Genomic DNA, 23,446 nt, shown 5'->3' on the forward strand with positions numbered 1-23,446 from the left:
GTTCATTGAACAAGCATGGGAAACTGTGTTTAAACCCTTTACAATGAAGATCTGTGAAGTTCATTTGTAAAAATCCAAATATCTTTGAACGACAGGGTCCTGAAAAGGGGATGTTTCTTTTTTTGCTGTTTACATATGTAGCACAGGCAAAAGCATTTTTTCTGCTTTGCCAAAAAGGTAGTTGTGTAATTTAGAGCAGTATCTTGCAGGATTCAATAGTTTGAATTGTAAGCGTTGTTTTCCTGACACTTTCTCTGCGGTTGTCATTCTATTGGACTCCAGAAAGCACAAAACCCTGTCTGTCCTCAAAGTTATGGGCAAAGAGACAACATCCACATCAAATTAAATATTGTTGATGAAATGGGAAGATAACTTTTTCTGCAGTATTAATTTACCATCCTTTCAAACCACAACGTCAATGTACATTAATGTATTGTCCATATGCTAGTCATACCTTTGTACCTGTTGACTATCCATCACCATGAAGAATAACAATGCACAATACAGTAATTGAGTTGATTGCGACATCAAATGGTTTGTGATGTGGCTCAGTTGGTAGTGCATGGTGTTTGCAATGCTAGGGTTGTGGTTTCAATTCTCACAGGGGACCAGTACGAACAAGTATGCACTCATTACTGTAAATTGCTCTGGATACGAGCATACACAGTACAAACATGTAAAAGGAATTAATAGACCATTTCAGTTTTCACAGAAATAAATTGTATTTGCAAAAGTATTTCAAGAAACTGGAAAGCATATCAAGCAAGTATTATATTCCACAAGTATTATCAAAATTACTGTTTTGTACAGATAATTGTCAGGTTCTAGTTACAAACGCTGGTAAACACTCAAATATATTTAGTAAATTAAAAAATCACAAATATATACAGCGCGAGCAAAAAAATTTTTTTTTTCTGCATACAGATATATTTGACTAAAACAATTTCATTTGTATAAAATCACATATCTCTTATGCACGGGAATACTGTGAAACAAATTTCACAAATTAAAATCACATGTAGCTTATTTGCTCGTGTTTAACCGTTTTTTTGTGTCCAACAATGAAGATTATTAAATATGTTTATTTGCTCCGAAAAGTTGAGGCCAAAATAAATGGCCGCGGGCGGTTAGTTGGCGAACCCTGACCTACAGTTAGCGTGTAACCATTTTTAATAATGGGATTGATTGGCCGGTCCTATTGGTCATAACACCAGTGACGTCGTTCAGTCTGGGCTGGTACAGTAGGCCAGAAAGGACAGGGTTCAGATTTATTCTGATTGACCTTGGTGCGCAAGACCCAAACATAACACCGACCAACCGACAGGCTGACAATCCAAGGTTTACCGTTACCTCCAATTCCATCGTTGCCAATGTCAAGCCCAGTAGTAATCGAGAGTCATGGATTCCAGATATCTAAAGGTAAAGCAATTGCTTTTATAGTTCTCTAAGTTAACGGCTGCCTAAGTGAACTTTATGAATACACCCTGTGAATAGTCTGTCTATTAATAATGAACAGTTGATCTATTCAAAACACTTGCCGTATTTAGGCACAGCTCCAGTCCCTGTAAGCACAAGTTATGTAGCCTAAATATAAGGACATTTACCTTGTTTACTACAATCATTAGCCCACTGCACCCAATGATACTTGAAAGCAACCATTTGAGAGAAGCCATAAATATAGTCAGTTGCATAGCAGGTTGTTGATCAGGACAGTGGACATTCACCAATCAATTTAGGTTAGGACAACCTTACCACCAGTCAGCCTAGTGCACCTCGCTAGTCTGTCAGGTGTTTTGTGTGTGGCCATTACTTCGGCAGCTAAGCCGCTGTAGCCTGTGCTCAACAGTTCTTGCTCTCCAAATCCTTGACAAACTCGATAGGTTTATGAAAACAAATTATGTAAATAAATGTGGCTCTATGCTATCTGCCATTTTGTTGACCATAGTACATTTGTAGATTCCAACCAGTAAATCGCCTTTCTCTGTTTACGTGCGTGCGCAGAGCTCCAGAACGCATGTTGGCCCAGCAGTGCCGTGATATCAGATTTCATAGCGGGTTATGTGGGGCTAAAGGCCAGGCAATATATTGGGGCAGTTGTGGCAGTCGGTCCTGCAAGAGAAGTATTGTTATGTTTAAAACCAATGTCTAAGATGTCCATTCTAATCGCCATGGCAATGTAAACCTACCATAGTAGGCTAATCTTTCCACATCTTAAAATAAAAAGAGGCGTTTAGTCTAGCCACATTTCTTGTGTTGTGATACACTAATAGGCTACGTGCGCATATATTCATTGGATTAAAAACAGCACAGAGAATAGGCCTTTTACCCCGGACCTGTCCTATAGTGTCACGTTCGGACCTTAGTTCTGTTATTATATATTTATTTTAGTATGGTCAGGGCATGAGTTGGGTGGGTTGTCTATGTTCGTTTTTCTATAATTTTGGATTTCTGTGTTCGGCCTGGTATGGTTCTCAATCAGAGGCAGCTGTCAATCATTGTCCCTGATTGAGAATCATACTTAGGTAGCCTGGTTTCACTTTTGAGTTGTGGGTGTTTGTTTGTCTTCCGTATTAGTACCTCATGGGACTGTTTCGTTAATTTCACGTTTATTGTTTTGTATTTCGTAGTGTTCAGTTTATGTATTTAAATAACACTTACCACGCTGCAAATTGGTCCTCCGATCCTTCTCGCTACTCCTCCTCAGAAGAGTAGGACGAAATACATTACATTTTGCCCTAGTATGCTTCCATAATAGCGTTTCAAAAAACGTAACTTGAGTAATAGTGTTGTTTATAGACCTTTATTACAAAGTTAAAGAGGAAAACCTGGTCTTCTGTAAGGTGAAAATCCTTTCTGCATACCTTAACTTTAATTAAACGCAGTCTCAAATAGCTGCCTGTCCCTTTTAATAGCCGTTCAAGGGCACACATTAATTTCAGCAAACAGTGAACCAAATGCACACATTGATTTCAGAAAATAAACACGTTTCAAATAAATGTGGGGTCTAAATAAATTATTTACGAGGTTACCATGAATTGTTTAAGAGGTTTAATGTTTGATTGTTGTTTTTAAAAATTATGGCAATCTGTTTTTTATCGCCTGTAAGAAACTACTAGTCATTGGTTGCTAACCAAGGGATTAGGGTTCCTGTTTTGAAGCACGGTTTCCACTGCTCAATTTGTTTTGACCCCCATCACTCACAACATAAGATATACACATTTTACACTGAGCAAAAATATAAATGGAAGATGTAAAGTGTTCTGAAATAAAAAATACCCCCAAAATGTCATATACACAAAAAAGCTTATTTCTCTCAAATGTGCTCAAATGTGTTTACATCTCTGTTAGAGAGTATTTTCCCTTTGCCAAGATAATCCATCCCCCTGTCAGGGATGGCATATCAAGAAACTGATTAAACAGCATGATCATTACACAGGTGCACCTTGTGCAGGGACAATTATAGGCCACTCTAAAATGTGGATACATCACAATTGCACAGATATCTCAAGTTTTAAGGGAGCATGCAATTGGTATGCTGACTGCAGGAATGTCTACCAGAGCTGTTGCCAGAGAATTGAATGTAAATTTCTCTACCATAACCCGCCTCCAACGTTATTTTAGAGAATTTGCCAGTACATCCAACCGCCCTCACAACTACAGACCACGTGTATGGCGTCGTGAGGGTAAGCCGTTTGCTGATGTCAACGTTGTGAACAGAGTGGCCCGTGGTGGTAGGGTTATGGTATGGGCAGGCATAAACTACGGACAACAAATACAATTGCATTTTATTTACAGCAATTTGAATACACAGAGATACAGAGACGAGATCCTGAGGCCCATTGTTGTGCCCCTCATTTGCCATGTTGGCCCACCTCATGTTTCAGCATGATAATTACCTTGAAAACAACAGGTGAAAATCTTCGACACAGTCTAAAGTTCTTATTTTACCTCAGTGCTGGTAACAGCTGAGAATTGCTAGCTAACTGGCAAGCACAAAAACAGTCAACAACTTTGGGAGTACAGACCCCCAGAAATGGACTGATCGCCCTCTAGTGGCGAAAGTCAGAACTGCCAAAAACGCACAGTCATAGAGGAGAATAATTTTCTGTCAGTTACCACGTTTCCATAGACAGTTTTTATGTGAGTAAAGCTATACCATATTTTTTTAAATAACAGCTCTGATGGAAGCAGGAAGTTTCGGTACAATCTCATAAATACCGACAGATCATTTGTTCATTCGACATGATGGGATTTTTTGTGTCTTTAAAATGAATTATGCGAGCAATGACGATGGAAACACCATTCTATCGAAGTAAACTTGAAGCCAGGTGATGAAGTGTGTGGTCCTCCCACAACAACTCGGGAAACCATGCAGTTTAAATTACACTCCAGATTAAATAAATGATCATGAACTTCACAGGTTGGTGAACGTGCATGGTGTGAGCTTGATGATGCTCCTTTCTGATGCATTTCCAGGGTCTTATTCTGGTGACATGATGATCAATGCTTGACTGCCGTTTTGACAAATAAAAACATTCTCACTCTTATCTATAATCTCATCATGTAGTCTAGCCTACCAGCACTGTATCTGCCAGCTGTTGGCTACAGCACACATGCCAAGACCAGAGTAGAGACATTTGCTATGTAACGCAACAATTTGACAAACTATCCATAGAGTTGAAAATGCGACGGAAACATTACATTTTTATTCAGTACATGAAAAATTAATAGAACCTTTCTCTAATAAGTGCCTGTTGTGTTCAGTATTTTCAGCAAATAAAAGCCTGGGCTATTAATTGACGTTTCACAGTAAATATGCATTTTCTGACTTTTGATCTGTACATTGTAAAACATGTCCTGTAAAAGGTACAGTAATTTACTGGCAGCAATTGGCCAGTACAGCTACTGTAATCCATTTCACAGTAGTACATTTTTTGGTACCAATATTTTTACTTTAATCTAATTTACAAGTAAAACGTTTCTTTAACCGTTACTGAACATGTTGTAGTTAATCACTTTCACGGTAACTTGATGGCAGAGCAATGAAACACTGTAAAAGTTCATTTTAAACTGCAAGAAAATGTTATATATATTTTTTTAATTACAAGGGATTATAGCAAGCAGGTTGGCTGTAGGTATTTGCATATAACAGCATATTCATGAAAACTAGGTGTTTTACATCACTTCTAGAGGCCTAACCAAAGGCTTACAAACTGGCTGTGATTACAGGGCAACACAGATCAAATGGACATGGGAAAATATTAAAACATAAAAAGGTTTAAGGCGTGACACTACTGATTTGATCCCTATATACATTTAATACTACCACATATCACTTAAATTGGTACAGTACTCTCACTAATGGGTGCAACAAGTATAGCCACTTAAGGCACACATTAATATATATATATATATATATGTACACATTAGTGGACTCTGCTATTTCAGCCACCCCTGTTGCTAACAGGTGTATAAAATCGAGCACACAGCCATACAATCTCCATATACAAACATTGACAGTAGAATGGCCTTACTGAAGAGCTCAGTGAATTTTAAAGTGGCACCATCACAGGATGCCACCTTTCCAAAAAGTCAGTTAATCAAATTTCTGCCCTGCTAGAGTTGCCCCAGTGAACTGTAAGTGCTGTTATTGTGAAGTGGAAACATCTAGGAGCAACAACGGCTCAGCTGTGAAGTGGTAGGCCACACAAGCTCGCAGAACGGGATTGCCGAGTACAGAAGTGCGTAGCGTGTAAAAATGGTCTTTTCTCGGTTACAACAGTGAAGTTCCAAACTGCCTCTGGAAGTAACGTCAACACAATAACTGTTTGTCAGGAGCTTCATGAAATTGGTTTCCATGGCCGAGCAGCCACACACAAACCATGCCTAATGCCAAGCGTCGGCTGGGAGTGGTGTTAAGCTCGCCGCCTGGAGTGATGAATTACACTTTAACATCTGGCAGTCTGACGGACAAATCCGGGTTTGGCAGGTGCCAGGAGAACGGTACCTGCCTGAATGCATAGTGCCAAATAAAACATTTGGTGGGAATAATGTTCTGGGGCTGTTTTTCATCGTTCGGGCTAAGCCCCTTAGTTCCAGTGAAGGGAATGACATTCTAGATGATTCTGTGCTTCCAACTTTGTGGCAACAGTTTGGGGAAGGCACTTTCCCATTTCAGAATGACAATGCCACCGTGCACAAAGCGAGGTCCATATAGAAATGGTTTATCGAGATCGGTGTGGAACTTGACTGGCCTGTACAGAGCCCTGACCTCAACCCCATCGAACACCTTTGGGATGAATGGGAACACTGACTGCGAGCCAGGCCTAATCGCCCAACATCAGTGCCCGACCTAACTAAAGCTCTTGTGTCAGAATGGAAGCAAATCAAATGGCTTCCCAGACTATTTGCATTGCCCCTTCTTTGCTACTGATACTCTCTGTTATTATCTATGCATAGTCACTTTAATAACTCTACCTACATGTACATATTACCCTGACACCGGTGCCGCTGCACACTGTTATTATCTATGCATAGTCACTTTAATAACTCTACCTACATGTACATATTACCCTGACACCGGTGCCGCTGCACACTGTTATTATCTATGCATAGTCACTTTAATAACTCTACCTACATGTACATATTACCCTGACACCGGTGCCGCTGCACACTGTTATTATCTATGCATAGTCACTTTAATAACTCTACCTACATGTACATATTACCCTGACACCGGTGCCGCTGCACACTGTTATTATCTATGCATAGTCACTTTAATAACTCTACCTACATGTACATATTACCCTGACACCGGTGCCGCTGCACACTGACTCTGTACCGGTACCTCCTGTACATAGCCCCGCTATTGTTATTTACTGCTGTTCTTTAATCATTTGTTATTATCTCTTCCTTTTATGGGGGGTATTTCTCTTAAAATAGCATTTTTGGTTAAGGGCTTGTAAGTAAGCATTTCACTGTAAGCTCTACACCTGTTGTATTCGGCGCATGTGACAAATACGATTTGATTTGAAATCCCTGCAGCAATGTTCCAACCTCTAGTGAAAAGCCTTCCCAGAAGAGTGGAGGCTGTTATAGCAGCAAAGGGGGGACCAACTCCATATTAATGCCCATGATTTTGGAATGAGAAGTTCGTCGAGCTGGTGTCAACATACAATACACGTAAAAAGTTTGGACACACCTACTCATTCAAGGGTTTTTTGTTGTTTAAAAAAAAACTATTTTCTACATTGTAGAATAATAGTGAAGACATCAAAACTATGAAATAACACATATGGAATCATGTGGTAACCAAAAAAGCTAGATCATTTTAGTTTGTTCCACAGTCTTACAGCTTGGAGGTAGAAACTGTTAAGGAGCCTTTTGGTCCTAGACTTGGAGCTCCAGTACCGCTTGTCATGCGGTAGCAGAGATAACAGTCTATGATTTGGGTGACTGGAGTCTATGACTATTTTTTGGGGCTTTCCTCTGTGACACAGCCTACTATATAGGTCATGGATGTCAGGAAGCTTGGCCCCATGATAGTTTGTGGGTGATGTGGACACCAAAGAACTTGAAACTCTCGACCTGATACACTTTAGTCCCGTCGATGTTAATGGAGGCCTGTTCGGCCTGCCTTTTCCTATAGTCCATGATCAGCTCCTTTGTCTTGCTCACATTGAGAGAGAGGTTGTAGTCCTGGCACCACACTGCCAGGTTTCTGACCTCCTCCCTATAGGCTGTCTCATCGTTGTCGGTGATCAGGCCGACCACCGTTGTGTCGTCAGCAAACTTAATGATGGTGTTGGAGTCGTTCTTGGCCACATAGTCGTGGGTGAACAAGGAGTACAGGATGGGACTAAGCACGCACCCCTGAAGGACCGCAGTTTTGAGGATCAGTGTGGCAAATGTGTTGCTGCCTACCCTTACGATCTGGGGGTGGCCCGTCAGGAAGTCCAGGATCCAGTTTCAGTGGGAGGTGTTTAGTCCCAGGGTCCTTAGCTTAGTGATGAATTTTGTAGGGAATTTGGTTTTGAACACTGAACTGTAGTCAATGAACAGCATTCTCACATAGGTGTTCCATTTGTCCAGGTTGGAAAGAGCAGTGTGGAGTGCAATTGAGATTGCGTCATCTGTGGATCTGTTGGGGCGGTATGCGATTTGAAGTGGGTCTAGGGTTTCTGGCATGATGGTGTTGATGTAAGCCATGACCAGCCTTTCAAAGCACGTCATGGCTACCGATGTGAGTGCTACGGGGCGGTAATCATTTAGGCACGCCATTTTGGGCACAGGGACTATGGTGGTCTGTTTGAAACATGTAGGTATTACAGACTCGGCCAGGGAGAGGTTGAAAATATCAGTGAAGACACTTGCCAATTGGTCCGCGCATGCTCTGAATACACGTCCTGGTAATCCATCTGACCCTGCGGCTTTGTGAATTTTGACCTGTTTAAAAAGGTCTTGCTCACATCGGCCACGGAGAGCATGATCACACAGTCGTCCGGAACAGCTGGTGCTCTCATGCATGCTTCAGTGTTTCTTGCCTCAAAGCGAGCATAAAACGCATTTAGCTTGTCTGGTTGGCTCGGGTCACTGGGCAGCTCGCGGCTGGTTTTCCCTTTGTAGTCCATAATAGTTTTCAGGCCCTGCCACATCCGATGAGCATCAGAGCCAGTGTAGTATGATTCAATCTAGTCCTGTATTGACGTTTTGCCTGTTTGATGGTTCGTCTGAGTGCATAGCAGGATTTCTTATAAGCTTATGGATTAATGTCCCACTCCTTGAAAGCGGACGCTCTTGCCATTAGCTCGGTGCGGATGTTGCCTGTAATCCATGGCTTCTTGTTGGGAAATGCACGTACAGTTACTGTGGGGACGACATCGTTGATGCACTTATTGATGAAGCCGGTGACTGAGATGGTATGCTCCTCAATGCCATTGGGTGAATCCCGGAACATATTCCAGTCTGTGCTAGCAAAACAGTCCTGTAGCGTAGTATTCACATCATCTGACCATTTCTGTATTGAGCGAGTCACTGGTACATCCTGCTATAGTTTTTGCTTGTAAGCAGGAATCAGGAGGATAGAATTATGGTCAGATTTGCTAAATGGCCAGTATGTTACTGTAGATTTTCAGAACAAGGATTGTAGAATTCCTAAAATACAGTATATTACTGTATTATGTGGGGGTACTGCATTCTCACTCACAGGTGCAACAAATATAGGCTCTTACAAGGCATGCCTTAAAATATGTTTAATATTCCCCACCCACAAACATTTTCCCACAATGCACCATTAATAATACTGTAAAACACATTTATGGTATTTCACTGTGCATTCTACTGTGTTTTAATGTTGAAAGGTCGTACAGTGTGCTGTAAAACAATGTATGGTATTTTACTGTGCATTCTATGGTCAACAACTACATTCAGTTAAACATTGTCATACTGTTTGTAATTTTATCAGTAACTTACTGTATTAATCAAAACTGCTAACAGTGTGCATGTGCATTCTCTCTGTTTATGTATGCCTGTATGTGTTCTTGAATTTCAGACCAGCTGACTGTCCTAGTGCCAGTGGTTGTGGCGGCTGCTCTAGGTGGCTTCCTGGTTAGCCGGTACTTCACTGGGCGTAAGAAAAGCCAGGTCAACACCTGTGTGTGTAAGGACAGTGCCAAGGTGGTGCACAGCTTCGACATAGAAGACATTGGCAGCAAGGCCGTCTACTGTCGCTGCTGGAGGTCCAAGAAGGTGGGCACTTCTTCCTTTATTTACCGTGAGACTTGGCTGTAGACTCCTATGGTCCCTGGTGCCATAGTTGGATGCCATAGCCGTCTATAGTCATGTCTCAGGGCAAATTATTCACTATCATTATTAAATATAATTAGCTCTTTGGCCGTTTTGCGAAGTGTAGTTTGTTATGTGATTTTTAAGGCTGGTGAGATTACACCTTGTGTTATTTACTTGTTTGTGTAAATTTCCCCACAGTTCCCCTACTGTGATGGTTCCCATACCAAGCACAATGAGATCACTGGGGACAATGTGGGTCCCCTCATCATCAAGAAGAAGGATGCTTAACCAACCTCCTTTTCCCCTTCTCGCCCCTCCCATCAAATCATCATTCAACACCATTCAGTCACATGCCACATATACACCAGAGTCAAACGATCACTGGCCATATCCAACCAGAGGTCGTACAGATGAGCTGAATCATGGCAGGATCCAACCAGAGGTCGTACAGATGAGCTGAATCATGGCAGGATCCAACCACGCAGAGCAGCACTCTTACTCAAACCGCCTTCATACAACCCACAGTCAAAACCCCAAAGGAATGTTACATGATCTGATTTGTGTCTTAGAAGCTCATGTAATTAATGTTATTGAGCCATTGGTCTTAATGGTCTTAACTACGAGATGAATAATACGTGACTGAGAGTGGGGAAGGTGCTACCCTTTATTTCGACATTCTCTGACACAAGAAGGCACTTTCATTTCCCCTCTAAGACTATTGTCTATTCCAGTGTTCAAAGTACAACCTTTAGGAATATGTATTGTTAATGTCCAAAAGAAATACATGTTCTAGTGAATATGACAGACTTGATGGTGATGTATTTTGGCCCGTATATTGTGAATAAAAGTTTTCTTAAAGTGGTCAGACTTGTGTGTCTACTGTCATTCCTTTCCTGAGACGTATACGACCGACATGATGTGGTGCTGATTTTATGTCTCACTGCAAAGCAGTTTATGTGCGCCAGTGTATGCCATTTTACCCACCGACACAAGGCAATATTATCTCTAGCCGCTAGGAGCTGCTCTCGCTCAACTAGCAGGCATGAGGATTACGATTTGGCAGCCCCCTCTCCATGTTATTGCTGCCTAGGCTGGCAACCACACACACACACTCAGCTTCACACCCAGCCTCACACCACAGCTGGCTGTGTGCCAAAAATGCAGGACTCTTGACAAGAGGTGGAGTGGACTACCCTGCTTAGTACCCTGAGAAGTACGAGGTTGAGGCTGATGCAGTGTAGCTCTAAACGGGCCACAACACCCTCGCCCTTCTCAGCCTGATGGCACATACACTGTTACAGTCTGGCTTCCACCAGCATCACATGACATGGGAAGGAACACACACAACATACAATAACTCACATGTCAGTCTGATGAATTTCATTCATGCCAGAAAGTGATTCCATAAACAGTCTCAAAAAGCATTTTCCAATCATTTGTTTTATTTCCAAGATAATTAGCCCTGTATTTCAGGACTTTGGCTTTGTCACCTGTCTTTTTCTATGGTTTTGTAAAATGTTGTGTGGCACAGAAGTGAAAGGAGCACAGGAATTTGCTATTGTGGTCAAGGGGTCATTTTTCTGCGGTCTCATGACCATGACTCCAGTTCGCTTTTTGTGTGACGCCCCCCAAATCTATGAAGTGTGTTTGCATGTTCCACTCTGTGAGTGGCGGGCACGAGGAGGTGGGAATGCGAGACGGGAAAGGCGAAGGACCTGTGCAGCTACCGAATTGGACAAATGGTTTACGGATTCGATTTCTTGTGTGATCACTGCAGACAAATATTGGATATGTCTAATAGTTAACAATATCTTATTTTTTTCCATCTCCCTTTATTTATTCCAATATTCGTGGAAGACACCACGGACAAACCACTGGACACTGGGGCTCCGGTCAGCTCGCATTGCATTGGTAGGTGCACGAATTACGAAAGGATTTGTTAATGTGATATTAATAATATATTGAAGAGAGAGTTATGACCTATTCATACCTTTACAGTACTACCAATTACATCACTCGAACACCCACGTTATCGTTTATTGCTGAAATATAGCGTGTTTTATGTATCTATTGCGACCGTGTCGTGCGCGCGCGTACCCTGGACTGTCACAGAGTCTAGACAAAAGGTAGTTTCGAACTCGATGGCATTCAGAGGTAGATATTGTATATTCTCTAGCCTGGCTCACATCACAACTACAGTAGTCAAATCGAAATGCGCGCTCCAAATTTGACTGGCGCATATGCGCAATAGGCTATTTGTTTGTGGTATTCCATTATTGCATAGATTTGTCCACCTTGGAACTCAAGTGCAACCACACGCAGTCTATCATAACTTAAATGTATAAAGCGTCACGTTATTAAAAATATATAGTTTCTTAGTCTCAGATGTAGCCTATATTTTGAAAACATTTTACATGCTCACTCAAACATTAAATAGGCTATTATTCCCTTAATTACACTTAGGCCTGTGTCTTACAATGTCATTATTGTCTCCTTCACTAAAAATAAAACCAACTATCGACCAATGCCTCTCTAATAACATCTACTTATTTTCTCCCCCTCTCTGCTTTCTTTGTCTCTTTTTCCCCGTCTCCCTCCATATCTCCTTCCCCCTCTTCTCTCTCCTCCATCTTCCTCTGTTCATCTCCACAGGGTATAAAGGTGGCAGAGAGGATAATGGGAATATAACAGCTGTCAGAGAGTTGTGATTGGCTAACTGACAGCTGGACTGCTGTCACCGCTCTAACCTTGGCATTGCCCTGCCATCTCCCACCCCCACCCAGTATGGCAGATACCCTGGACATGTCTGGCCCTTCCTCTCCAGAGAAGCAGAGAGCCAATAGGATCCTCAGTGAGCCTCTAAGACGAAGCCTGAAGCGCTCTCATCCCTGCTCCCTCTCTGAATATCTCAACAACACTAACAGACTATCCCACCGCCATAGCTCCAGTAGTATGGGTGTCAGGGGCCTCCTCCGTCCCACTGCAGCCCAGCACAGGCCAACCCAGCCCAGGCAGACCAAGCCTCGCCGGGCCCACTCCTCCAACATAGACCTCTGGGACTCTCCCAGTGGTCTTCACCTGGCACATGCTGCAGAGCTGCTGATGAGGGCAGGGGCCTTGACACTGACCCCCACACCCAGGGACCAGGGCCCTCTGGGCGGGCTGGGGGCCGGGGAAGCTGGGGTGGAAGGGGAGGAGATGGATGGGGGGGTCCGGGGCTGAAGGGGACGGCACGGGTTGTGTGGCAGACTTCCTCCCACTACTAGGCTGCTCCTGGTTCCCCTTGAACCCAGGCCTGTTTGCTCTGATGGCAGGGGGAGGGGGGGTTCCTGACTAGTGGTGGAGGGTCAATGGGGATAGCTGGCGTTGGGGAGGGTGTGGAGGTGTTGCGAGGCGAGAGCTCGTCCACTGGCGGCGGGGGAGCTGGGAGAAGGAAGAGGAAGCGATGCGGGGAGTGTGTGCCGTGTCGACGTACAGGGAACTGTGAAGAGTGCAGCGCCTGCCGCAACCGTAAGACTGGACACCAGATCTGCAAGTACAGGAAGTGTGAGCAGCTGAAGAAAAAGGCAGCCACCGGGTTCGAGGTGAGAGGAAGTGGATAAATACACACTGTTATTTAGAATGGGCATTAATAGGGCAGTCTGACTTTATCTGAGGTCTGACAACTGCTCTCCAAAAAATGTATACCTCTGTAATACCACTGTAGTTGCACTACACTATATATGCAAAAGTATGTGGACACCCCTTCAAATTATTGGATTCGGCCATTTCAGCCTGTTGCTGACAGGTTTGATTTTGAAATTGAGATGTTCGACGAGCAGGTGTCCACATACCTTTGGTCATGTAGTGTATGTTAGTGTGTTACTTTCGGGCGGTGTAGTAGTCTATATGCATGTGTTTGTGTTTTAAGTGAACCACAGCTTTCTGACCCCTTTCATCTCCTTTCATAGAAGATGGTGTTTCCATCAGGAGCAGCATTTCCATGGCTACAATAGGATTCCGTCTATTTGGAATGTGATCATGAACATTGGCACTCTGGACCTACAAAAGAAAGTCAATTCAGCTGGCCTTGTTGGATTGGCTTGGAGAGTACAGAACCTTCGACAATCAGAAGTATGAAGATGAAAACCCAATGAAAGAAAAGATAAGTCACACCAATGGATTTAGATATTGTCGGGCCAACAGGAAGCATCTCATGAAGCACAGAGTATTGTATATGAATAGAAAATGTTATTCCTTTTTATATTCCATTTTTGGAACATTTTGTCATCGAAGCTTCTGACCTGGATGTTTCCGTAAAGGCCAAACCAAGAAGGACAGACTGGTCATAATATGATGTTTATGTTTGTTTTCTATTCATGTCACAGTTGATAAAGAATGAGTAGTAGATGTACTTAGGTCATGATTAGTGTCTTGTTCTTACATCTCTACGGTCTGCCTTCTGAATAAAGACAAGGAAACTGCCTGTCTACAGTATGTGTGTTGGGGTGAGTATGTATTTCAAGAGTGTCTCTTTGTGTATTTCAGGGGCTGACTGATCCCTCTCCATTTCCTGTGAGGCTTATGTGTGTGTGTGTGGGGGTGTGTGTGTGTGTGTCTTGGGGGGAGGCATGCATGATGGCCTTATCACTACCTTCCAGACACACACACACACATATATGACCAAAAAGTACACATACCAAACCTATGCGCACATGACTCACCACACACTCAACACATTCACGCACACGCTCTCTCTCTCTCATTCCCATTCACACACACGCTCTCTCTCTCTCATTCCCATTCACACACACGCTCTCTCTCTCTCATTCCCGTTCACACACTGATTCAATTTCATTCACAAGCATGTAGTATGCAGACACACACTCATTCTCACACACACAGTGAAGGCCTCAATAACATGGTGAAAGCAGAGTGTCCAGCTCACACAGGGGGGGGGGTTGCCGTGACGATGGCTGATAAGATAGGACCTTAATCTTCCACAGTTCGCTCCGGGGGATGGTGGACAGCGTAACCATGGAAATGGCAAGGCGAGATGTCACGCTATAATTGGGCCATGGTTGCACTTCCTGTGTGCCTTCAGTCAGGGGATCACAGAGAACCAGTGTGTGTGTGTGTCCTACAGAAGTCCTGCCAACTCAGGGTAAGAAGCAGACAGGCACACTGTTACAGTTTTCCACTAAATAAGAAACATGTCCTATCGTGCATTTCTTCATTTCGCGGACAAAGGGATTTTATATTCCTGAATCTCCAGATTCCCCTTGTGCCTTTCCAGTACTTTGGAGATTAATCCCCCTTCCCCCGGAAATCTGTGTCACCCGCTGGCCGCGAGGTCTGGAGCCTCCCCAAACGCCTGCAGAGTCTGGCTCTGCTGCCCTGCAAGATGGCAGGAGGGAGAGAGAGAGAGAGAGAGAGGAGAGGGGGAGGGGAGAAAGGAGATGGAGAGACAGCAGGAGATGAAGATAGTAGGGGAAGAGGGAAGAGGCAAATACAAAAAGAGAAAGGGAAGGGGTCGGACAGATACCTAGAGAGATGGAGAGATAGAGATATAGAGGGAGGAGAGGGATAAAGATGGATGCGTTGTCGAGAATACAGACTGACCCTGAGTCTGTCCTCTCAAACCACAGTTGGACCTAGCTATGTTAGTCGCTGCAGCCAGCTGCTGCATGGCTCAGTAACGCTACACTGGTTGGATCGTACTACAGTAGCTCTAGCAGGGCGTCTTAGAAGAAGAGGTTCCTGAATCCTAAAGACACACTTTCATCTGTCCTGGTGGGACATAAGACATGCTTTATTGAGTTGGCAGAGATAGAGTTATGCTGAGTGTGTGCATGTAGCCACCCTGACATTCATCTACTGTGTGTGTGTGTGTGTGTGTGTGTGTGTGTGTGTGTGTGTGTGTGTGTGTGTGTGTGTGTGTGTGTGTGTGTGTGTGTGTGTGTGTGTGTGTGTGTGTGTGTGTGTGTGTGTGTGTGTGTGTGTGTGTGTGTGTGTGTGTGTGTGTGTGTGTGTGTGTGTGTGTGTGTGTCTGATCTTAGCGCCTGTTTCTGTCGCCATCCGGCCGCCACTCGCTAATCAAGTTACCACTAGCCCCTTTTGATCCTTTGTTAACCAGCTGCTGGGAACTCTACTAGTGAACCAGAGCATGGAGTTCCATGTAAACAACAACCACTGGAGAGCACAGCATGCAACACTACTGCAGCCCTCCTCTCACTGTTTTATGAAGGAGCTTCAGAAAAATGACTGTAACCCATCTTTAATTATTTTAGTTTTTAATTCATTCCACCTACACGTGTGACCTGTGTGTGTCTGTGTGTGCGCACATGCATGTGTGTGTGTGTGTATGTTTGAAATCTAGATGTAATCCTACCCCAGAGTAGGGTGAATGGTAGGGCTGGTTGTCCTCGACCTCTCTGGTCACCATGGATACCACTCACTACAAATTAAACAACAGAGGACTCCCTTTCTCTCTCTCTCTCTCTCTCTCTCTCTCTCTCTCTCTCTCTCTCTCTCTCTCTCTCTCTCTCTCTCTCTCTCTCTCTCTCTCTCTCGCTCTCTCTCGCTCTCTCTCTCTCTCTCTCTTTCTTAATTCTCTCTCTCTCTTGCCTAAGCACACCCACACCCACAGACACACACATTTCTTCAGATTTTTATTTAGCTGAATTAGAGACCAACAGGTCAAAGAAATACAGGTATGTGTTTTGCACAAGCATGTTTCACACGCAAAATAGAAATAGCCTCCTCAAACAAATGTAGTTACAGTGCCGATATACAAAACATGATATGACTAGAAAGCCTACGAGGTTAGACTGTTAGATAATGAACACAATTAATAAAGCAAAAGATCTGGTAGCTAAAAACATGACAGGATGGTTTGACCTATATCCCAAACATACCAGGATGGTTTGACCTATGACCCAAACATACCAGGATGGTTTCACCTATGGCCCAAACATACCAGGATGGTTTGACCTATATCCCAAACATATCAGGATGGTTTGACCTATGGCCCAAACATACCAGGATGGTTTGACCTATGGCCCAAACATACCAGGATGGTTTGACCTATGGCCCAAACATACCAGGATGGTTTGACCTATGACCCAAACATACCAGGATGGTTTGACCTATGGCCAAACATACCAGGATGGTTTGACCTATATCCCAAACATACCAGGATGGTTTGACCTATATCCCAAACATACCAGGATGGTTTGACCTATGACCCAAACATACCAGGATGGTTTGACCTATATCCCAAACATACCAAGATGGTTTGACCTATGACCCAAACATACCAGGATGGTTTGACCTATATCCCAAACATACCAGGATGGTTTGACCTATGACCCAAACATACCGGGATGGTTTGACCTATATCCCAAACATACCAGGATGGTTTGACCTATGACCCAAACATACGAGAGACAGCAAAGTAAAAATAATTATGCATAATTCCTGATTAGAAACGTAAAGCTAAATCTTTTCCTCCACCCCATGTACAAATCAGATACAAACTTCCATGTAACTATGTAGAAATAGCTCTTGTATTAATCATGTCCAAACCTCTTGTGTATTTAGGTTCAAGGAGAGGTGGAACTGTATAACTACCATGCAGTCTCCACAAACCTTCAACAAGGGGGGCACTTCACCAGAGTACCAGTGTCATGCATTCCTCCCACTCAGCTGTGCATGTCCACCTTTAACTCGGCTAAGTTTGGAGCTCCTATTTCTCTGCACCATTCCTCAGGTGAGTGTCTGTCCGTAGGTCACTTTTACCTGGTATTCAAATGAGAACTTCAGGTGGGCAGTACCTCTTCTGTGTGATTGGTTGACTGTGGGTGACCCCAGTGTTACCTCAGAGAGGACCTGGGCACCAGCTGCAGGTGTGAAGGTTTGGTGGGCACAGGAGGCTTGGCGATGGGAGAGGATGTGGCAAACGTTCTCCTGAGCTGAGCCACCCGACCACCAAAAGCTGGGCTCTCCTCCTCATGACTGACCACAACTACAGAGATAGAGAGGGAAAGGATTGTAGATATATCAGTTGTCAATGAACTTGAATCGAGTGTAGAGTAGACATGTCATTCCAGAGAAACATGCGCGTGCTCGTATGCACACACAAAAAGACACTCTCTGCATAGTCGGAACTAGAAGCACAAGCATTTTGCTACACTAGAATTAACGTGTGACCAATACATTTTGATTTAATTGGATTCTCTTTCTCTCTCACCTCCTCTGCCGTGTGGGCGGGCCTTCTCTGTGACTGACAGCTGGGGTTGTAGAGACAGGCTGATGTTGCTGTGGTGGGGTCTGTGGCAGATGCCCCAGTCCTTTAGGTCATCTGTGCTGTTGCCTGACTCATTGTTGCTGCTGTCCTCCACGGGGTCCTTTGGGTCGTCCTCAGCGCTGCCTGAGTCGTGGTCCTCCTCAGAGTCCTTAGAGCCGTCTGAGTCTACCTGGAAATAGAAGAAGACTGTCGAGCTACATCCTGTATGGTAGAGATGACATATTTCTTTCCCTCTTGCCCTCTCTTTCTGTGTCTCATATGCATACACATCACACACACACATACACACACTCCGTAACAAACACTTACGCCGAGTTGCATCAGTGTGGCTGATTGTGAGCTGGTTTGGTGGTTCTCTCTGTCTTTCAGTAGTGACACAGTATGGAGATCAACCACTAGGTTGTTCATTTCTGTACTCTGTAGTCTGGTGTTGGTACGGAGGGTCTGGGGGAGTTTGGAGGATATAAATTCATCCACCTCTCCGATCACGCTCACACTCACATCCCCATCACGACCCAACAGCCAGCGCACGCTCTTACTGTGACCTGAGGAGACAAAGAAACACATAGAATATCACACTGTGTAACTAGCACAGATAATACAACAGCAGGTAACTGTTCAAACCTGTCCCCAATTTAAATCCATCGTCAGACTGATGGAGTCTGGTTGTAGTACTCCATTATAGCCCAGCAGATGGTGCTGTTGTCTTATCAGTGAACAAACACATTACTGAGGTCTAGCTTGATCTATTGTCCAGTCTATTGGCTCTGCACAAACACTTGCCTTACTGACACACTAGTCTATGGTCTTCACCTTACAGTATTCACTCAGATCTGACCACAGATCCGTGTTAATTAGCTGGCTAACAATTGGTGAGATACAACCTCTAGTCTCTAGTCGCAGACAGGTCACCATTACAGTAATATGAACACGATACACATGAATAGGCTGCTAGCCTAAATGTAAAAAAATAACCCATTTCAATTCATTCATTTCAATTCAGATAAATGAAGATAAGCCTACGTAATATAGAGCAAAATGGCAACAAAAGGTGTAGAAATGGTCTTGCAGCAATTCATATTGGAAATATGTTAATCATTTTTTAAGTGTACAAGATGGGCCAGAGGCTGTGTGTGTGTGTGTGTGTGTGTGTGTGTGTGTGTGTGTGTGTGTGTGTGTGTGTGTGTGTGTGTGTGTGTGTGTGTGTGTGTGTGTGTGTGTGTGTGTGTGCGTGTGTGTGCGTGCGTGCGTGCGTGCGTGCGTGCGTGCGTGCGTGCGTGCGTGCGTGCGTGTGTGTGTGACATTTAAGAGTTGTACTGTGTTGCCTACGTACTATCTTATGTGAGGAGAGTCTTTCTGGGCCATGGGGCTGAGAGAGGAGAATAAACTGGCCTGATAGAAGAATGATGAAGTGTAGTGTTTGTTGCTCAACACAGTGGTTTTAAGAGATGAGAGATGACCTGGCCTATCCTACTGCTACTAAGGTGACACACACACTCACCCAGGTGAGATTGGACAGACAAAGGGGTAACGTGAGGAGGGGATAGGTCTCATTCTGTATCCTATCAGACAGATAGAGTGGGGGAGGGTATAGGTCTCATTCTGTATCCTATCAGACAGATAGAGTGGGGGAGGGTATAGGTCTCATTCTGTATCCTATCAGACAGATAGAGTGGGGGAGGGTATAGGTCTCATTCTGTATCCTATCAGACAGATAGAGTGGGGGAGGGTATAGGTCTCATTCTGTATCCTATCAGACAGATAGGTGGGGGGAGGGTATAGGTCTCATTCTGTATCCTATCAGACAGATAGAGTGGGGGAGGGTATAGGTCTCATTCTGTATCCTATCAGACAGATAGAGTGGGGGAGGGTATAGGTCTCATTCTGTATCCTATCAGACAGATAGAGTGGGGGAGGGTATAGGTCTCATTCTATATCCTATCAGATAGAGTGGGGGAGGGTAGAATGGGTAAAAGAGAGAAATGGAGAGAGAAGGGAATAGAATGGGAAAGCAAGAGAGAGACGTGGGTTAGTGAGAGTGGTGGAACTTGGCCTGAGCTGAAGGCTGATTCCCTGTAGAGTATGGTTTCAGGGTTGTTTACCCAGAATAGTGGGGTGGGTGCTCAAGCAAGCTCAGTTCCTCAGTGCCCCTCTCTCTCCTCTCTCTCTCTCTCTCTCTCTCTCTCTCTCTCTCTCTCTCTCTCTCTCTCTCTCTCTCTCTCTCTCTCTCCCTTCCACTCTCTTCTTCTGCTCACTCACTTTTCCCCTCATTCCACCTCTCTCTCCCCCTCCTGTGTCCTTACCTCCTGCTTCCACATCTCTCTCATGTCCCCATCTTTCATCCCCCCCTGTTTCCCCTCTCTCTTTCTATATTTGAAGGGTTTTCCTCTCTCCCTGGCCAATACTGTATGCCCTGTGGTGTGTTGAATCTGTGGACAGAACATTCTGTGCAGGCAGAGAGAGGATAGGAGGCAGAGGAGGGTACAGGTGGGTGTGACTGCCCAGGGAAAGGAAAACATAAATTATGAAATATACTCTCTCATTTCCCATATGCAGTTACTATGACGCCAGGTTCATGTTCTGAAGTATACTCTAATGTACTGTACATGGTCTGGATTTATTCTGTATTCTGTGCTCATTATTAAGGACCGGTGTGTGTGTGTGTGTGTGTGTGTGTGTGTGTGTGTGTGTGTGTGTGTGTGTGTGTGTGTGTGTGTGTGTGTGTGTGTGTGTGTGTGTGTGTGTGTGTGTGTGTGTGTGTGTGTGTGTGTGTGTGTGTGTGTGTGTGTGTGTGTGTGTGGATGCTGTACCTTCTTTAGACCTGTGTTGTTCCCTGGTTCTCCTCCCTCTCTCGTCCTTCTCCTCCCTCTCAATCCAGCGTCTGACCTGCTCTTCTCTCATCTTCAGGAACAAGATTCTCCTCTGGTCTTCACTCAGGGCCTCCAGAACCTCTGGGTCCACCCACATCTCCTGTAGGATCTGAGCCAGCATACTGTCTGATCCTAGATGAACTCCCTTCCTCTGGTGCTGTTGGGACTGTCTAAAATGCTGGTGCCGGCCTGGTTCAACAGAGGACTTTAAATCCCAATGTCTGGTGGATCTGGTACAGTTTCAATTCCAAAAGGCTGAAGAGTTCTCTTTCAACTTCTTAGACGTTCCCTCTGTTATGTTATATGACTTCTGCTGGGAGGGTGGATGGTCAATGATTCCTTGCTGGTATTCTAGAGCAGGAGAAAGTATATATATGTGATTAAAGCCTTTCTCCTCAGTCTTTCCCTCTTTGGCTGTCCACCAACACAATTGTGGTGTGTGTGTGTGTGTGTGTGTGTGTGTGTGTGTGTGTGTGTGTGTGTGTGTGTGTGTGTGTGTGTGTGTGTGTGTGTGTGTGTGTGTGTGTGTGTGTGTGTGTGTGTGTGTGTGTGTGTGTGTGTGTGTGTGTGTGTGTGTGTGTGTGTGTGTGTGTGTGTGTGTGTGTGTGTGTGTGTGTGTGTGTCTGGTTCTGTGTGTGAGTAAATGTGTGTCCACTCCCTCTACTACCCCCCACACAGAGAACTGCCCTACTACTTTCAAACATTCAAAGGCAAACAGAGACCAGAGACCAACCCAGCTGGGTGGCAGAATGACTTTTTATGTAAACAGAGAGAGAATGGAAGAGAGAGACACACGCAGAACCTTAGCTTTATTTCCATTTTTGGATTTAAAGAGAGGGAGGGAGAAAACGAGGGAAACTGGCACTGTTTATCATTTTTTAGAGAGAAGGGAAGAGAAACAGAGAGAAACACAGAAACAGAGAGAGAAAATGGGTGGAAGAGACTTTGCAACGAGAACAGCTATCTCTCATGACCAAAACAGAAGTGACGGGGAGATAACCAGCTATCTCTCATGACCAAAACAGAAGTGACAGGGAGATAACCAGCTATCTCTCATGACCAAAACAGAAATGACAGGGAGATAACCAGCTATCTCTCATGACCAAAACAGAAGTGACGGGGAGATAACCAGCTATCTCTCATGACCAAAATGGAAATGACGGGGAGATAACCAGCTATCTCTCATGACCAAAACAGAAATGACGGGGAGATAACCAGCTATCTCTCATGACCAAAACAGAAGTGACGGGGAGATAACCAGCTATCTCTCATGACCAAAACAGGAATGACGGGATAACCTGCTATCTCTCATGACCAAAACAGAAATGACGGGGAGATAACCAGCTATCTCTCATGACCAAAACAGAAGTGACGGGGAGATAACCAGCTATCTCTCATGACCAAAACGGAAGTGACGGGGAGATAACCAGCTATCTCTCATGACCAAAACAGAAATGACGGGGGGATAACCTGCTATCTCTCATGACCAAAACAGAAGTGACGGGGAGATAACCAGCTATGTCTCATGACCAAAACAGAAGAGAAGAGACAGAGAGATAACCAGAACTATGTTTCCCCATTCGTAAGGCTCATGGTCACCCTACTTATGCTCAGATGAACACGCATACAGTTTTTAGAACATTATCAGCAGGTGAATGAGCAGGTGAATGAGATAATAATCAATAGTTATCCTCTTATATTACAACACAGAGGGCCAGACCAACAACACTACCAACAACCACGTAATTGTACAGTCACAGAACATCAATGAAGAGAAAACAGTTAAAACAACACTTTCTATCAGCTAATATATGGAATACCCCTGCTATTTTCAACAGGTGAAGCACTGCAGGAATCGAACTCTGGTACAGATTAGACACATTACAGCTATCCTAACATCATTATAACAACATTGATACACAACATAAAGACATGCACCAGTGTAACTAGACACTAACAGGAACAGATGCCTGTAACACACTGGCCACGGCAGTAAGACACACAGACACACAAAGCAGGCAGTCTTCAATCTATGGCAGCATGTAAATACATTTAGGGTTTAACCATCGTCACTGTTCACATAGAAAGAAAGAGCAGGAGCACAAAATAGAGAATAGAGAGAGAAAGAGGATGTGTGTCGCATACTAAGGGAGACCTTTAAAAAGTGTTTAGTGGAGTTTTCAAACAGAGCCTGTTTTACTGAAACTGACAGAGAGGGGACTCAGACAAGAACAAGAAAACAAGAGAAACAAAACAAAAGCGAGAAAATGGTGAGGAAAAGCAAGTAGAGCGGAGAAACCCCTGAGAAACCCTTGAGAATCTCCTGAGAAACCCCTGAGAATCTCCTGAGAAACCCCTGAGAAACTCCTGAGAAACCCCTGAGAAACCCCTCTCCCCCTGAGAAACCCCTCCTGAGAAACCCCTGAGAAACTCCTGAGAAACCCCTGAGAAACCCCTGAGAAACTCCTGAGAACCCCCTGAGAAACCCCTGAGAATCTCCTGA

At 44.1% G+C, this 23,446-nt stretch overlaps 3 protein-coding genes across 3 annotated transcripts in view; 2 read left to right on the plus strand and 1 right to left on the minus strand.

Annotated features, from left to right (window-relative positions):
- Nucleotides 1-1,248: 1,248 nt before the first annotated feature.
- zgc:110843 (uncharacterized protein LOC541492 homolog) lies at nt 1,249-10,392 on the plus strand. The gene is made up of 3 exons (XM_046296663.1): nt 1,249-1,419; nt 9,551-9,747; nt 9,985-10,392. The coding sequence occupies exons 1-3, from the start codon at nt 1,371-1,373 to the stop codon at nt 10,072-10,074; spliced, it is 336 nt and encodes a 111-aa protein (XP_046152619.1). The 5' UTR covers nt 1,249-1,370; the 3' UTR covers nt 10,075-10,392.
- Nucleotides 10,393-11,459: 1,067 nt separating this feature from the next.
- Nucleotides 11,460-14,259, plus strand: LOC123994146 (CXXC-type zinc finger protein 5-like). The gene is made up of 3 exons (XM_046296664.1): nt 11,460-11,697; nt 12,439-13,370; nt 13,737-14,259. The coding sequence occupies exons 2-3, from the start codon at nt 13,137-13,139 to the stop codon at nt 13,779-13,781; spliced, it is 279 nt and encodes a 92-aa protein (XP_046152620.1). The 5' UTR covers nt 11,460-11,697; nt 12,439-13,136; the 3' UTR covers nt 13,782-14,259.
- Nucleotides 14,260-16,429: 2,170 nt separating this feature from the next.
- Nucleotides 16,430-23,446, minus strand: part of zgc:92242 (uncharacterized protein LOC436899 homolog) — a 7,337-nt gene continuing 320 nt past the window's right edge. Inside the window, exons 2-5 of the mRNA XM_046296665.1 lie at nt 20,884-21,294; nt 18,383-18,618; nt 18,017-18,242; nt 16,430-17,791 (exon numbers count right to left, since the gene is read on the minus strand). Of these exons, the coding sequence (XP_046152621.1) occupies nt 17,640-17,791; nt 18,017-18,242; nt 18,383-18,618; nt 20,884-21,064 (795 nt within the window). The 5' untranslated portion in view covers nt 21,065-21,294 and the 3' untranslated portion in view covers nt 16,430-17,639. The remainder of the gene's footprint in view (nt 17,792-18,016; nt 18,243-18,382; nt 18,619-20,883; nt 21,295-23,446) is intronic.

The sequence above is a fragment of the Oncorhynchus gorbuscha genome, linkage group LG13 (assembly GCF_021184085.1).
Source record: "Oncorhynchus gorbuscha isolate QuinsamMale2020 ecotype Even-year linkage group LG13, OgorEven_v1.0, whole genome shotgun sequence".
In the NCBI taxonomy this organism is placed as follows: domain Eukaryota; kingdom Metazoa; phylum Chordata; class Actinopteri; order Salmoniformes; family Salmonidae; genus Oncorhynchus; species Oncorhynchus gorbuscha.